This window comes from Fringilla coelebs (assembly GCF_963513975.1).
Source record: "Fringilla coelebs genome assembly, chromosome: 9".
Taxonomy (NCBI): Eukaryota; Metazoa; Chordata; class Aves; order Passeriformes; family Fringillidae; genus Fringilla; species Fringilla coelebs.
In genome coordinates, this window is record NC_140067.1 from 13395089 (window position 1) to 13412533 (window position 17445).

Here is a 17445-nt window from a genome sequence, read left to right on the forward strand (position 1 = left end):
ATAACTGATGAATCTCATTCATTGTAGCAAAAAGGTGTAATCAAAAGGAACTTGGCACAGGGTGCTTTGCTGATAGAATGCAGAGCCTGCAGACCTGAATTCCAGCCTGTGCAAGATTTCCAGAGAGAAGCATTTCACAGCCTCTTTCAAAAACAGCTCCTTCAGCCAGGGCTCAGGGTTGATTCAGTGTTTAAACTGCAGCACAATTCAGATTGGCATTTCTTGGTGGTATGACTTACAGCCTTTTTCATGGGCTGGATTTCATCCTTTGCCATTTGGAGCTGCCTATAATTGAGGCAATGGCACAATGCACTTCGGGGGTCTGCCAGGCTTAGGCAAGGGCTCTGCTGACCCCTGCTGCTATCCTTGCTTTTTCCCTCGCTCTTCCTTCTGCAGCTGAAGGTTGCCTCTCTTTGCTAAAGTTACTATCAGGTGAAAAGTGTTTTCAAGTAAGAGGTACAGCTTGCCTTTTTCTGCTTTCTGCATGTCTTTTTCCTTTTAATGTCAGAGAGATCCCAGTGCTGGTGGCAGGGTACACAGGCTGTTGTGCAGTGGGTATGCTCTTGGAATTTGCACACAGCGGAAGTTCTGTCGTACTGATGCTGATCTCACAAACCAGGACCTTTTGCTTTGGCATGCCAGTGCTTTCTGATACAGCTTGCTTACAACTGCTTCACAAAACGTTTACCCATTCAACATCATCTACATTAGACGTTTTTTTCTTAAGCACACTTTTAAAACGAAGACTTCTATTAATCTGAAATAGATCTTAGTACAGCAGTCAACCCTGTGACTATTTTGATGTAGCAGAAGCTTAAAATGCTCTTTATTGTAAAACTAAGCTTTCCACGATATTCAGCTGTGGCTAGATTGATTTTTGTTTTGCTTTCTATGTGTTAGTCACAGACTTAGTTATGACTCAAATACGAAGAAAAAAGCACAAATACATGTAGTCTGTTTTCATGAGCAAGGCATAATCACAGAGCCTAGAAGGTTCCTGAAACACACTTCAGTCCTTGGTGTTATTACAGCAGAAAACAGTAATAGCCATGACTGAGAAGAACCTTTTCTGGCATTGTGTATTTTCACTATCATTAATTCCTAACATGAAAGTAGTAGGTCTAGTTTTACTCATTAAAAATAGGGGGATTTGTTAATGGGGTGTTCTATCGTGCCATTACTTAGTAAATGAAATAGAAATCCTCATAATACAAGGTTCTTAGCAGTCAGGTGAGGGGAAATAGCTGTTAGCGGTACTCGATCATCATTTTGCAGTGTGTTCTATTTTAATTTCCTGCAGAAGAAATTTTTTTACTCACGTGCAAACACACAGCACTGGACGCGTGGCTGTAGTCACGACATTGGACAGGCTGCAAAGGAAACAACAAAAGGCTCATTCCTACCAAATAATTACATTTAAAATTTAGATTTAGTTTGCTTCAAAAATTATGGGATTCATTATTTTACTAGGGTGTAGCTTGATATTCTATTTAGCATTTTCATATCTTATATTCAAGTAGTTTTCTTCCTTTATTATTGGCAAAACCACAATCAAATTCTTCTTAAGTCAGCGTATCTCTTATCTGGCAGGATCATATATACACACTCATCAGTCTTTCCTTGCTATTCATGGGGTGAAAATAAATGTAACTAACTGTATGTATTCATACATAAAATTTTAAGTATTATATGCTGTTGCTTGTGTATTTGAACTTCATATAAAATATATGCTTCAGCCTGTGATTTTCTTGTGGGTTTTTTTCTGTTTGCTGAAATGGGCTTTGCTAGGTGTGCACACTGTTTAGCCCAGTTAATGACGTACTATATGTTTTGGGTATGTAATTGCCTCTCAGTAATTTGCTAATTTTTTAGAGAAATTGTCTGAGACAACATTGCTTAACCTTCAGCACCTTTCAGTTGGATTTTCTGTCCTCTTGAATGAGTTTGCATGAATTTTACATGGTTTTCATATTTCTAGTCTACCCAATCTAAGTTCCTGGTTCAGTTGCAGTCAGAACTTTATTATTAAAATGTTCTAATTTACTTATATATTGCTGCACCAAATTTAGTTCATATAGAATAATAATGTAATAGTTGAAACCTATTAATTCCTCCCACCCCAATAAAACCTCTATAATACTTAGCCAAAACAGCTACATTATCTGATAAGTTGATTTAGGACTTTATACATGTGTTCATATAGCCATTTATCTCAACCCTTTCTGAGGAGACCTTTATTAAGCTGTGATGACTGCTGAATATGAAATGTAACCAAGATTATTTTTTTATTCAAATATAATTTAAATATTCATCAAAGAGGAGTTATGCTTGAAACTGACAGAGGCTATTAACATCAAAAAATATAATTAACTGCACTGGGTATCATGAAGCAGAGTTAGCCAAATAGCCGAGAGGTCTAATTGCTCTAGAGTCTGAGAAGCAGTAGTTTTATTTTATACTTTTGCTGTGGAATTAATAGTGATGTGGTTTCCTACGCCAGGCAATTAAAAGCTGCCTGTTAAGGTTCATTGCACTATAGGAAATCTGTTGAATATCACTTAGTAAACAGAACTGACATGGAAAAGGTGCATGAAGATGGGCAGAGCAGGGTATAGATCATAAATTAGGATGGATTAATATGAATTAAATATATGTAAGTAAATTATGAGTACTTTCTAGTGTTAAAAGTCAGCAGTAGCCATGAAAGTGAAAAGTTTTCATTAGTAACACAAAGGAAATGGAATTTAAAAATTATTACAGTGAAGATGTTTAATTCAGAGGAAAGAAATAGAAGAGTAACATGGGTTTAAAAATTAAAAACTACAGAGTAGTAGAGAAATTAGCAGATCTCATATTCTGTAAATGTCTTTCTGCCACAGAATAATCTCCTACTTACAATAAAAAGAACCTTCTGACCTTTGTGGCTCAATTAGGCTTTTAGTTGTATTCAACAAGAAAAGTCTTCTTTATTGAATCCCACAGATTCTGCCTGTGCCCAGAGTATACATTCTAAAAAGGGATGGCCATATTCGCGGTATTTTGACATTAATGAGGTTGCTGAAATGGAAGAGTTTAAGGATCAAAGATACAAGCAATGGTGCTATTTTACAGCATTTTTTTTTCCCTCTCTAATAATAAAATTGCGATTTAATTGCTTAATAAATGGGCCATGATTACTGAAAGACATAGATAATTTCCCTCTTTCCATTTTATCTTCTCCATATTGCAGAACAATAATTAATGAAAATACTACTAGCACAAATGAAAGAAGTTATTTTTTTCCCCTTTGTGTAATAACTATGAATGAAAGGAGTTTGCATGTGTGTCCTTTAGTCTGGTATGATACTCAGCTTCTATGGTTTTTAGGAAGCAGTCTAAACAACTAATGTCATACTGGTAAAATAAAATCACACAAAGAATTCAACTAGAATTCCTGCTTTATATAAAGATTGGCTGCCTGTTTCATACATTATTTAGCAGGCTTACCCTGTTTATATCAGTGACATAAGAGTGCGTGCTACTTTCTCAGAAGAGCACTGTCTTTGCCGCTTCACAGCACAGTGCCTTGTACTCCCAGGCTTGCACATGGTGTTAGCAGATATTTAAAGCACTTCAGCTTAACATTTTATAGGTCATGATGAACTGAGCCTATAAAACAAGTTACTGCAATGAAGTTAATGCAGTCTTAAGAGTGTTACATAGACCGAATACTCAATATTCAGGATATTTTTAGCCCACTGTAGACATATCAATGGGAAGGAAAGGTTCTTACCACGAGGAATTTATTTCCATGTCCAACCTGATTTACAATACACTTACAGTACAGAAGCTTTGCTACAAATTTACTATTGAAAGCCATTTTTTCAGGTTTACCTGGTAATACAGTAACTGTAGGAATCTTTGAATTTCAAATTGTTGTACTACACACACGCACATACACATACAAAGCAGAAAAACCAGAGAAGAAATTAGGCAGAAAAATAATTTCATTGGGAAGCTACTCTGACCAAAGTCATGCACCTTGAACACCTTGGAGGAAGCATCCTCCATCTTACTCGTCAGTGACACCAACCTGTACGATGTTTCATCTGGCAAGATGTGTATTTTGCTGTTGTAGGCGCAAAGGCATCTATATTCCTTTCTTAGTAGTAATCTGTGATCTTAAACCTTACTGTTCATTGCTTCTCAGATACCTTCTTTTGATATACATCCATATAATGAAGGAGCAATTTGGAAATGTATTTAATACACACATTTTTTGCAGCACTATAAAATTGTTTTGCCATAACTCAAGAGTTTGCACTCTGTCTATTAAATACTTTCTTTTAGGCTGAATTGTAAGTGTAGCAATAACGTGACAGTTCTGAACCCATAATCTTTCCCTGTTTACTGAATTTATTACAGACATTGAGTTCAACTCTACTGTTACACTCATGAAACTGTAGGTGTTTTCTCATCTAGGAGGTAGCAGCAGTGATATTACTTTCAGTATATTATTCTGGTGCCAGCATCACTGGTGGGTATGAAAACCATAATTTACTTTGTGTATTTAGCTTTCTTGGATAATTTTGCTGCCTTTTTGACAGAGATACAGCAAAAGAACACCTCCTGGAGTCACATTTAAAACAGGAGCACTTTGGGTAATGTACTGTAGACAGAACACATATGAGTTAGAGCTCACTTATCATGAATGCCATCAGCAGTGCCTTGTTGCTTTCTTATCAGCCACTTCCTGCTGTCAGCCCAGTGCTTATTTCAATAGTAAAGGATTTGCATCAAATGTAACACAGTATTATGTACGGCTAACATGCGGTTTTTAATTGTGCAGGCGCACGAGACTCCTTCAGTGGTAGACAGTTTCATAAAAGGATTAGATCATGAATGTTTTTGACACAATTAAAGATTATCTGTGCATTGAAAAAGTGAAGCCAGTGAATTTTCTGATGAATGTTTTACAGTGGTGAATCTGCTTGGCTAGTGTAAAAACCCACTGCAGAATAGACAGGATTTTTGCAGACGTGGGAACAAGCAAACCGAAGCAGTCCTCTAAACTTCATTGGGCTCAAAACTGGAAGTTCCAGGAAGCAGAGAGTGCACAGGTCAAATCAGTAACTTAATCCCTTAATTTTGGATTGCAAAGAAAAAGTGGAATTGTGCTTTCCTAGTTAGAACAACATACTTTTGCAGGGGAAGTCCTATACCTGGAAGCCCTGCAAGCTTTTCAGATGATAATTAGATCCAGACATCACTGGAATATATATATTCATATACTAATGAATAACAGTGCTTTTGTGACAGGCATTCCTCTCAGAAGAAAAGAAAGTACTTGTAGTGAGGACTCTCAGACACATTTTAATAGGAAATGACACCACTGTTACAGAGTTGATTAAAGATCTACCAAGGGACAACACTTCTGGAAAAAATCAGCAGATGAAATGAAAAAAAGTTGTAATTTATTATTACTTATCAGTTAAATACGTGTAACTGTAAGGCCATGAAATCTGTAGTAAAAATTATGAGAAAAAGGACTGTACCTTCTTGCTAGCAGATTGCACTTTTATAAATCTCTTAAAATAACCAAATTGTCTTTTGCCTCTTGCTCAGCATTTTGCTCTGAGTTCTGTTGAGCTGTATAAATGAGTCACTCTGCAGCCCTGTGGAGTTGGTGGATATGCAGCAGTGGGCACATGGCCTCTGTTGATGAAAATGATAACCCAAAAAGGGGATATTCCCCAAGGCAAGTTTACAAAAAACAATTTATTCTTTTTCACCCTGTAAAACTCATCTTACATGCAGGATCTCTTGCATTATTACAAACTCTAATCCTCTGAGTGGGTAATTAACGGGCCAGAAAAGCCATTTGTGGAAAGAAAGAGCCATAAGGGTGAAAAATATTTCTCTGCTGAACGATCTTTAAGGAGTAAATAATTACAAGAGTGAGAGGTTTGGGATGACCAATCTAAATCTGAACATAATTAGGATGAACACAGTTTGAAAATCGAAGCAGTTGGCATGTGCAACAATTCTCATTTCAGAAGACTAATTAAATATTTAAAAGCCCAAAACCCCTCACTATTCACAGAAAAATAGCCTGCCACAAAAGGGTCTGTAACTTTGCAGATAATTAGGAAGGGTTATAGGGGAAAAATCACGGATTGGCTCCAAGGTTCTGCAAGGTCACGTCTTATTATGGTGTATCTTTTATATGGTCGGATAACAAGATCTTGCTAATTTAATCTAAGTAGGGCATCCCATAGCGATTTCCCATTTCCCTTGTAAAAAATATGATCATTTTTCCATATGCCAACTGCAAAAGGTGAACATTTTTGTAAATAATTTCTCCTAATTGATACAGGCTATAATATTTTTAATTATTCAAGGGGAATGCACATGTTAAAGTTGAGTTAGGGTCGCGCCCACTGCATGCCCCATGTGAAGTTGTCCTCAGCCAGCCTGTTGCACAGAGAAACCAAAGGACTCTATGGAATCTGGCTGTCCCAGTGGCCAGTTCTGAAAATGACTAAATCTTAATTTCCTGTTAGAGGTAAAATAGGCTTTTTTGGTTGAATCTGCATTTCTGTATGCAGAAGAGATGTGTTAAACTCAGGAGACCGATAGCGAATCAAGCTGAATTTGCACTGCACAGGCCTGGAGGTCTGGTGGAAGTGTGAGCATTGAAAGTGTACAAAGGCTTCTATTTCAAAAGTTGCAGTAACAAATCATACCTGTCATCTAAAACACCTTATTTTAGTAATTAAAGTGGGTGATTGTTAAAAATGTATTTCAGATCTGTGCAAATTAACGTGAAGGATAAGGCTACATGTTTTCAATATATCCAACTTACTCATTTAATAATGACTCAGAAGCTGTCTTGAGTTACATAACTTTTAACTATGTTATGAATATGGTGCATGCCAAGCCATGGATAAAAAAAGATCAACTGTGCTGCAAAAAAAGAATTCTAAAGGGTTTTTACTGTTATCCTATACTCTCTGCCTGGTAGTCTCTTCTCCTGCAAGTCTGTTGCAGTGTTATTCCTAAGGATCAGACACTGTGCTTCAGGATTTTCTCTTGGATTTGCTATAGCTCTGCTCTAGCACTGTGCCTCTGAAATAAATGCCCCTTCATAAAGCTCTGGGTTTATTTAAAGCCCTACCTTTCTCCCCTGAAACCTGCTCAATGCACGAGGCATGATGCTGCACTCGTGCTCGTTCGGTGTGAATAATCTGTGCAAATTGCTTAGATACCACGATGCTGCACTACTAAAGTTTTCATTAGTAAGTAAGCATAGCTGCAGGCTATTTATTTTGTCTAAATGGTGAAACATTTAATTGGATCTTTTGAACTTATTACTTTTCAGCAGTGCGGATCTGCTCGGCTTAGTTGGTGTTCTAAGATGTACACTGCTGTAATCCCACGCTGCTGCTTGCTTGCAAATATGCATGCACGTAAATAATATGACAAGTATTATTATTATTATTATTATTATTATTATTATTATTATTATTATTATTATTATTATTATTATGAAAATTACTGTATTTCCATTTCTTATTCTTTGGGTGGGGTTGCATTAGAAACATTTTCTCTGAAGAACAGATCTCTTCTGCTTCATACTGTTACGGGGATTGGGTTTGCACCTACGCAGACCTCACCAGGAGATTGTTCCATTTACTTTGCGCACCTCATTGCATCTTTGATACTTACTTTTACTGTCCTTGATTTACAACCATCTCCCCACAAACTCTGATTGGTTTAGTAGGCCTTTGGTATATGTGGTAGAAAGTAGTAGAGATAGAAAAGCAGGATTATAAATGCACCTAAAAATATTGAGAGAAAGCAGGAGTTATGTATTCCACTGGAATCCACTTTTCTTTTTCCTTTTTCTTTTTTTTCCTCTCCCAGTTTTATCTGATGCATCAGTTTCAGGTTAATGATAACCCCATAATAATAGCATTTACACCAATAAGAAAAGTATTAGAACAAATATGAACTGTAACAAGAAAAACTGTTTCTGATAGCTTAGATGTGAGTAAGTGAGATGATTCCTCATTTTAACAGTGACTGCTTTGAACTTAGAGACATGAATACTAAAAGGCAAATGGGTCATAACTAAATGTATTAAAGTTGTAAGAAGAGGTTGAAAGCAAGAAATATAGTTAAATTACTTTGCCATACAAGTCTGATACACATTCATTGACAGTGAATCAGACTGAGTAATTCTAAGAGAAGGCCTATGGGAGTTGCATATTTTATGCTGTGTTTTATTGTCTATTTGGAGTTTTTATGATTAATGTGTACCCTTAGACTCCCACAAGATTCCATTGAAAGCACAATTAAATATCATTGCAGTTTTTTATTGGGCAAATGGAAACAAGGCTATGGGGCACCTTCACCCTATAATATTAATTATACACTATTTACCTTCCTTGTATGTGTTTACTTGGTAATTAGGAAGATTCAACAAATCATCAATATTATATTTTAAAAGAAAATGGAAGGAAAAAAACACCCTTTTTTTTTCCTCTTCACCTCAAATATTTTTCATCCAAATCCCCTAGATTTATTACTGTAATGGTCATGTTGCCAAGTGCATAGAAAATCCCAGGGCTAGTTCATGAATTTACAAACCAAGCTATAGGATGCCTCACTGCTTTAGCAGTCATAGGTGAGTCACCAATATCTAGACAGAGTTCTTATGGCCAAATTCTGCTATTATACCTGCTCCTGTATCTCCTTTTGTCTTTTAGATAATAAAAACTACCAAGCACAGCTCACTAAATCTATTTCCTCTTTGAGCTTGGTAAAATAGGTGTTATTTCCTTTTTGCATGCTCATTCCCCTATAATAGTTTTGGGGCTTCTAACTTAAAAATAATTTTTTAGAAAATCTTACAAATGAATAAGCAACATTGTCAGTGTGTCAGGCCAGTCCCAGGATTATAGATCTATCCTTAGGGGCGTGTGGCTCTGTAGGATGTGTGCACTCACTCATCCTGCATGGGAAGGGTAGTGCTTGAGCACTGTGGAAAGAGCAGTGAGGGCTGGCCAATCCTTCAAATCCAGGCTTTACAGGAAGGCTGGATTTTCTCAGCAGGTCTTTTTTCCAGGCTTTGGTTTGGCTTAAATTGCTAACTCATTAGATCTCAGTATGTAATAATGTATGGCTTGTGAGGTGAATTTGAAACTCAGAATTTAAATACATGCCTTTAAATTTATCTACTGTGGCATTTCTTTGTGCGTACTTATGTATCAAAACACCCCTAAAATAAGATCTCTGTTCTCTGTTTTATGTGTAAGTTTTGCAGTAAAGCATAGCATTTAGGTAGTATCTGATGTCTTCATACATCTGTAACTGCATTTAATGACAGCAGCAGAGGTTTAATGAATATTCATACAAAAGCAAAACCACATCTCACAGGGCAGTTGTAGACCATTAGGAATACAGCTGTAAAGACAGCTACTTACTCTGGGTAGTGAGGTTCAGGAATTTTTCAGTGTAAGTCATCCCATGAAGTGCATTCCTCCCGTATTCCCATATCTTTTCACTCAGAGTGCAGCTCACCCAGGGTGAATAAGGAACAGGAAGACCATATGGAGTTTGTGGTGCTGCAGCTCGGAGTTTACGTGCCTCGAGTGGTGTTTAAGCAGGTTGCTGCAGGCGATATGCAGGAACATGCCATCATGCTGGCTTTTAAGTGTTTAATCAATATGCTGAAAGAGAAATATCATCAGAACTGGCTTGAAAGTCTCAAAATATATCAAGATAGTTTTTTTAAGGTATCAACAATGTTACTGAAATTAATTTTACTTACTAAATGTGGGTTTATATTGTATCTTTTTCTTTTTAATAGTGAATTACATGTGTCTGTGTTTGCATTTCACCCTACTCATTGAAACACTACTTTCATAGAAATACAGCATTACCCATAATTATCTTGAGAGGTTTTTTCTGGCTATACATTAATCCATACCTTTTTTAAAACAGCATGATGTTTCTTTCATGTTACTATCTTTGTCAAAGTGGTGTATGCAAAACAAAAGCATTTGAAGGATACATTGCAATGCGGACATTATTGCATACATCCCTTATTTTTGCAAACTGCAAGAACCACTTGTTAAGGATCTGTTTGTATCTTTCTGTGTCAGACGTGGCTTGCCCACAGAGATGACCCCTTCCCTCAGTCAGTTGGTTTGATCCATGCAGTGCTAATGTCTTTCCAGAATGTGTTTCTCAGATCCCAGTGCTTCACTTTCTGGTCCAGTCATGATACACTGTGGTTTTCATTTTAATGCTGGAGTATTTGTTCAAGTCCATAGATTGTGCGTTTTTAATCTTCCTTAGAACAATGGTGAATAATGGCCCTTGGCAGGAGATAATGAAATTTTCTTAATTTATATTTTCAAGCAGAAGCTTCAATTGAAAATGGCATCCTATGGCCTGCAGACATAGCTCTAGTGCAAGTTTCAGGGGAGCTGTAATAATAATGCAGTGCCAGCAGTGACGAGGAATGATAGGACAGTGAAGAAGCAATTTAAGAAAGAAAAGAGAATGTACCAAAGCTTTATTGTAGCATATCTAATGATCTGCTGAAGATTCCCAATAGCTTTGGGAGCATGACAGGAGAAACTAATGTTATCTTGCCAAAACAGAAGCCCCTGCTTAATCAGCAGAACAAGATTATTGATTAAAACACCTCGCACAATAGATTGCACGTGGAATCTCATCTCCATACATTGCACATGAAAAAGTGCAATAATAAGCATAAGGTAATAATAATAATAAAAAAAAAAGCAAAAGCAATTTGTTGGGAATTGTACAAGTCAAGATTAGAGTTGAAATACAAACAAATTATCATGGAAAATGCAGATGTCCTTATAGCTGAGCAGAGAGGATGGATGCAGCAGGGACAGAGCTACATCAAGAGCAGAAGATAATACCAGCCCTGCTGGAGCTGCTTTACTTTCCTTTTTCTTTCTGTATTCATCTGAAATGTGAAAGGCCATTCCTCATTTGCACAGTCTTCTTCCTGAGGTGAAAGGAGTTCAGACATTATACTGTAACTGTTAATTAAACACTCCATTTGATTTTTAGATTACTCTAAGTGATGCATGTGCATTATGAAGATGTAACCTTTCTTCATTCATGCTAAAATACAGAAGAAACCTGTGTCAGGGTACACAATTGCTCCTTGCATTCATGAGAATAGTGAGAATTCCTGCATCTCCCCTTGCAAAGCTGTTGTCGCTGCTAGCACAAGAACCTGAATTATCATTCTTTCATTACTGCAGTTAGTCCTTTCCTAACTAGCATTTCAATTTTAATTCATACATTTCCTTTCCTAAGTTAACTGTTACTGAGTTATACAGACTTCTCTGCTGTACTTCCTTGTAAATGACAAAGTCATTGCATCATAAATCTTTGGGAATATTATGAATTCTTCTTGAGTGTGAAGACATTTCTCAGTGTGCAATCCTATGAATTTTAAGATTGTACATAATCCTCTGAAAATGTCTGTATTTTAACATATGCTGGGGAAGTAGGCAGTTAGGTAGATTGCAAAACACTTGAATGGTATTTAAAACTTACAGAGAGCTTAAACACTAGATTACAAACACTGAAACACCAGAGTATTTGTGATTTGTCTTCTTAACTTTGCAGAAATTACAGCTGGTTTTTATCACCCCTTCATTAGAACAATTCTGAAAGAGTTTGGATAGAGAGACCAAATTAACAATATATCATGTAGAAAAAATAACTTTGGTTAAAATGAATGAGGGACTCCAAGTTATTCACCAGTTCAGGTTTTTGAGGTTTGGATTTTTAATTTTTTTTTTCCTAATGGGTTCTAGGCCAATTTTGCAATTTCCAAGGCACTTTATTTCTACAATAGTCTTGTTTTGGAGAATCATGTGACACAAAAGGTGTTTGCCCATTACAAAAAGAAATGGGTCACCAGATTTAAGGCCGTAACATTGGAATATCCTCTTCTTCAAGCACAATGTTTCTAAGTGTGAAGGTTTCTTAAAATACAAATTTCTGCTGTGGCAGTGATGAGGTAGCTTTGATAATCTGTAGCCATGTAGGATAATCTGCTGTTTAGTGCTATTTTGTGGAGAGTGGAGTCTCTTTTATCCAATGTGCTACAGAATTTGGGGCTTCTTGTCTTTAAGAATCTCAACTGAAACCGTTACCAATTCGGAAAATGGTTTTTTGCAGACAGTGGCAGAAGTATAGACCAATACCTAACAGAGAGGTATCCCTGGTTTTACAGAGAAAAACAGTGTAGCAGACAGAAGGCTTTCATTTATTCAAATAACAAATCACAGTAGTATAAATTCCCTGAATTACTTGTCTCAGAACTACCTCTACAAAATTCATCATTATTCTTCACCTCACCTCTCTCTGTGACCCATGAATTAGGATTGACAGCTGCAATAGTTGCTGGTTTTTTTCTTAAAAGTCTCACTCTAATGAAAATATGACCTCTAAATATGTAAAAAATGGTTGCCTGAATGTCAACTTTTTCAACTGTGAATATCCTAAACAAGTGTCTTTAATTTGAAATTTAGAAGTGTATGTAAATTAGTCAGGCTTTATAAAATACAGCCAACAGTGCAGCAAAATCAGCGATTTGAATGTGCAAACCTATAACTTAAAGCACAAATACACTATTCATGTAGTTATTCAAGAAATTCCACTTCTTGGGGAAGAGCTGGTGGGCCTGGTAGCACTGCTGCATACTGCAGCTGTGGACATAACTCATTGCTTTGTAACAATGGACTTGGCTTTGGCCATAGGGGAGCAAAAGGTGACCATTTGCACAGCAGGTGAAATTTTTCAGAAAGGTATTGTCAAAAGTTTTTGGATTGTTATCAATTTTCTGTAAACACCACTCAGTGCCGGAAGTTTGACTGACACTTACTGTACAAAGAAAAAAACCCTGCATTTTCTTCTGAATTATTATTATAAATCCTTTTGATAAAACCTGGCATGGAGTTCTTCTCAGTTTCCTGGCTGATGGCAGCATTATGAATCTTTTACTGGGAGAAAATGAAACTGAGGAAAACAGCTCTTCACAGGGAAATTTGTCTATCTTTTTCTCACCGCTAAGTATGACCTTGGTTAGCTTCATTCTCAAGCAATTTCTCCCAACATGTACTCGTTTTATTTTGTAACAAATAAATAATTCTGTCTTAATTGCTGCTCATTTGAGTATAAAATAAAATTTTCATACAGCTCAAAGCTGTGAAAACCATCATACTGAAGATGCACTAGGAGAAGTCTTACAGGAATTACTTTGGCGTCAGCATAAGATTTTTGCTAAAGAAATGCAAATTTAAAGAAATTTGTTACAAAATCTTACATCCCAGATTTTCTCATGCTGTTTAGTGTAACTGAGGTATGGCACATACAAACCCCTGTATTGGGGAAGCTGCAAAAAGGCCTGTGAGGTTTGGGGCCACATTGCCTGCTCCTGCTTCTACAGCCTCTATCTACACCACACGCAGCAGCAGCGCTCTGTCCTCCATGGGAGGGGCTGTGTGCACATTTTCACATTTTACACACTGGGTACAGTGGTTTTCCCAGCAAGCTGGGGGAACATTTCACCACTTCAGCCTGGGTCTGAAGCATTCCAGACTCTCTGATGTCCTGAGGAGCTGCTGCACTGACTGACTGAGCCTTTGGGGTGGGAGTGGGATGGCATTATTATGCAAGAGCTGTGCAGGGGACCTGGCTTTGCCCTCTGGAAAAGGCGGCAGCTGAATTCCCACCGCCTGTCCGTACCCATGGCTGTGTATATATCGGTAATCCCTGACTATTTCCAGTCACTTCTGCAATTATGAGGCTCGTGATATTAGAAATAAGCAGCTTGAAAAAAATTTTTTAAAAAAGTTTAAAAAAAGAGGAAAAAGAAAAGAAGAGTGAACTGATCTACTTAGAGAACTTTTGTCTCTGAGTTTGCTCAGCAGAGAGGCACAGCATGTCCTGACTGGCTCTGTGCTAGTTTGATTACTGTATAAAAAAGGAAGTAATTTATAAGAGAGTTATTTGAATATGTTTGCTCTACCTTTTATGAGGTAGCATGAATTATTCTAATAGCTGTTGGTGCTGTACAGCTGGGGAAAGCCACTGATATAAGGCAGATTATTTTAGCTTGGGTTATGTGGTAGTCAGGAGTATGGCAAGAAGCAGGGCAATAGAGAAGTTGATGTACAGCTGGAGTCAAAGGCTAGTCTATTACTTAAGTTCAGACTTCTGTTATTCAGTTTGCTGACAAACAAAACCAACCCCTGAGAAGATCAGCCAAGCTCTTTCCCTTTTAGTCACCAAACTCCCTGACCTTCCCTTTTTTTTTTTTACTCTTCCTTGTGACTGTTTTCCTGTATTACATTTTGACCATCTCTTCAAGGTTAGGTGACTGTTCACTTTTAACTTCCAAGCTAATATTTGGGTTTTTGGTTCTTTTTTTTTGTTCTGGAAAAAATAATAGTAGTATAAAATCTATTATTATTATTATTATTATTATTATTATTATTATTACCCTTCAAAAACATGAAGTTCAGTAGATCCTCACAATTAGAGGCATTGTAATAAAGTTTTTCTTTGTATGAAAATGCATTTTCTTTCATTGTTAAGCAAATAATTGTTATGTCTCTGTCTCCTCAAAAATACATCTGAATTAATTTTCTTTACTTCTTCCTGTAGCCTAACAGAGTCCACCAATTGCTCCTAAAATAATTAAAATGGAAATGCTAATATTCTTTGTCTACGATAGCTCTTCTAACCAAAATAATTTCCTCGAATCACAAGAAAAATCTCTCTGAGATGTAAAACCATTCACCAGGATGTATGTCTCTAAAGATGGAAGGAATTACTCATTGTTGTTATTATACATTATTCAAAATTGCACTTTTTTTTTCAATCATATCTTCTTTGCATTTTATTTTCATTTTATTGAACAGTAGTATCAAATCAGTCTAAACTTGGTACTTGATACAGCTGTCTCTACCAGTGGGAACAGTTAAGATAGCATCGATACCCAAATTTTTAAGTATAGAGCCTGAACTAAAATATTGTCCTGTAGTCTTCTTTTGGACTTTGGCTAATTAGTATTAATTAACTTTGTTGTCTTATGGATTGAACTGCCCAAGTGTGAAGAGAGTTAGCACTGAATGTAGTCCTTTAGTACGGGGTAGAAAATTAAATGTAATTTTAAATTAATTAGCTTGCTTTCTTTTCCCATTACAGGTGCAACAACCGAACACAGTGTATAGTAGTTACTGGGTCAGATGTGTTTCCTGATCCTTGTCCTGGAACATACAAATATCTAGAAGTTCAGTATGAATGCGTTCCTTACAGTAAGTATAATCTTTTTATTCTTGCTCACTTCCTCTGGCCCTCACAATTGAAGCTGGAGTGCTGTTACATGGAAAAGAAGCATATGTTTATGGCCCATGGACCCATTATGCATGCAAAGCACTTGCAGACTAGGGCCTCCAATTAGCTTCACAAAGTGTGGAAGGAAGCCATGGTGTGATGCTGGCCAAGTGTCTGTCTGTGTTCTTAAGTGTTTGGCTTTTAAGGCTACTGTTTTTCCAGAAAACAAACTCAAATTAGCTATTCAATAGGCCAGATAGAAATTTGTACTTTTGCCCGCAACCAGTTGCTGACAAATTGGCTTGGCTCGCAGACTTGTAAAGCAGGAATTGACTTCAATTTTAATCATGATCTACTTGAAAGGCTACCTGCTGCTGTGGTGACTTTGGGTGCACAGCAAAACCCAGCGCTGACATTCAGAGGCAAGTGACCCAGTTGGGGGACATTGTAAAAGGATTTTGTGCTTCGTTATAAATGAACGCAGATTCAGAGTGAATAATTCATTAATAAGGTGCTCACACTGTGTTCTTTAAAAGCAAAGGGGAAAAGAGTGAGAAAGAAATGTTTGCTTTTGATTGAAAGACAAAATATCAGTCGTGTCTTGAATCAGCTAGCAAAATAGAGTTTTTCACTGAAAACAAAGTAAATATGGAAATCAGGATGAGATAGAAAAACGTGAAGTTCTCGCTACTTCAGCAGTTTTGTACAATATTCTTTATAATGCCAAAATTCAGTAGCTTTAGACATTCTTCTTATTTCCTTGCAATAATTAATGCCTTTTTTTTATTGACGTGCATGCATGTTCATGAAAGTTCTGCAGATTCGACACTTTTAACTGGTTTTGCTTTCTCGTAAGGTCATTCTTTGCAGTGACTTCTCTCTCGTCCCGTAACTCAACAGAGAAATAGCTGTGCTTGCAATGGAATTTGAGCAGTGCACTGATCATTCCCTTGAGTTATTATTAGGCATGAATTTCTTGATCTGCAGTAATTCTTAACCGAAGTCGTATTTTCTGTTGGTACAGGAAACAGGCCAAGTCTGAGATGCAAAAACACTGTGGTGACAGTATATACTGAAAAAGGAAGGAAATGAGTTCTGGCATAAGCAAAGCCATGCCAAAACTGTCCATACTGTTTCCTGCAAAATTTAGAATTCTGAAACTGAAATACTACTCCGTACTGCTTCACCATACTGAACCTTCACTGTTGTTAAAGGCCAAGCACAGATCATCTGTTTTTTCTTCATTTCTGCTGTGTCATTGTGAAATGGTTGCTTGCTGGTTTTTTTTCCCTGTACCATTTGTAGGTTTGGAAGCCTACTGCAAACAGTGATCCCTAGTACCATTCCTCCCGTGTGTAGTATTGGTGGCTTGTTGTAACTTTTCTTCTTGTGCCACTTTTGAGGAGTGATGTCTTACCTCAATCTAACCAAAGTTTTGTTCCACAAAGACCACTTCTGCTTTAGCAGTATTTTCACTTCCAAATTCTCAGAAAGAGGGCAGTGCATCTGATTCCAAAACCTGAGGTCAGTCAAGTGACAAGAAGTTACGTTTCCAGTTCCAGTAGGCTAGCTCATAGAGGAAAAAATGTAATGCAAATAATGTTCAAACATAATTTCTTATGCTGTTTTAGGAAGAGAAGTGTGGATATGTTCTACTGATTGGGTATTGCTATCTGCAGGAATCTTTTCTTTTCCAGTTTCAGAAGTATAGTGCCACAGCGCGGCCTGCCCTGTACTCTAACGTGTAGTTACTTTAATTTTAAAGTGTTTATTTTTGTCAGTTGCATTGGCCTACCCTCTGAACTCTGTAATTCTATCATAATTCAGGATTCTGGATACTTTCCTGTTTTTCAAGTCTCTAAGTTTTGGAGTTTGTCAACTGCAGCATGTACAGTGATGACACTGCCCAATTCCAGAACTGTAAGATGCATCACCTGTCATTACCAGCGGTCATCAGAAAGATTGCCAGTTACTAAAATGAGTTTTGAAGATTGGTTTCAAATCACATTGTGCTTCACTAGCCATTTTGATTGTTGACTCTCTTTCTTCCCTGTCCCACAAAGG

The 17445-nt window shown here is 37.0% G+C and overlaps 1 protein-coding gene across 17 annotated transcripts in view; it reads left to right on the plus strand.

The window, feature by feature from the left end:
• ADGRL2 (adhesion G protein-coupled receptor L2) overlaps positions 1 to 17445 on the plus strand; it is a 384884-nt gene that overhangs the window by 318499 nt on the left and 48940 nt on the right. For all 17 annotated transcript variants that reach the window (XM_084211669.1, XM_084211670.1, XM_084211665.1 and 14 more), the window contains one exon: positions 15253 to 15362. In XM_084211669.1, coding sequence (XP_084067795.1) covers positions 15253 to 15362 — 110 coding nt within the window. The remainder of the gene's footprint in view (positions 1 to 15252; positions 15363 to 17445) is intronic.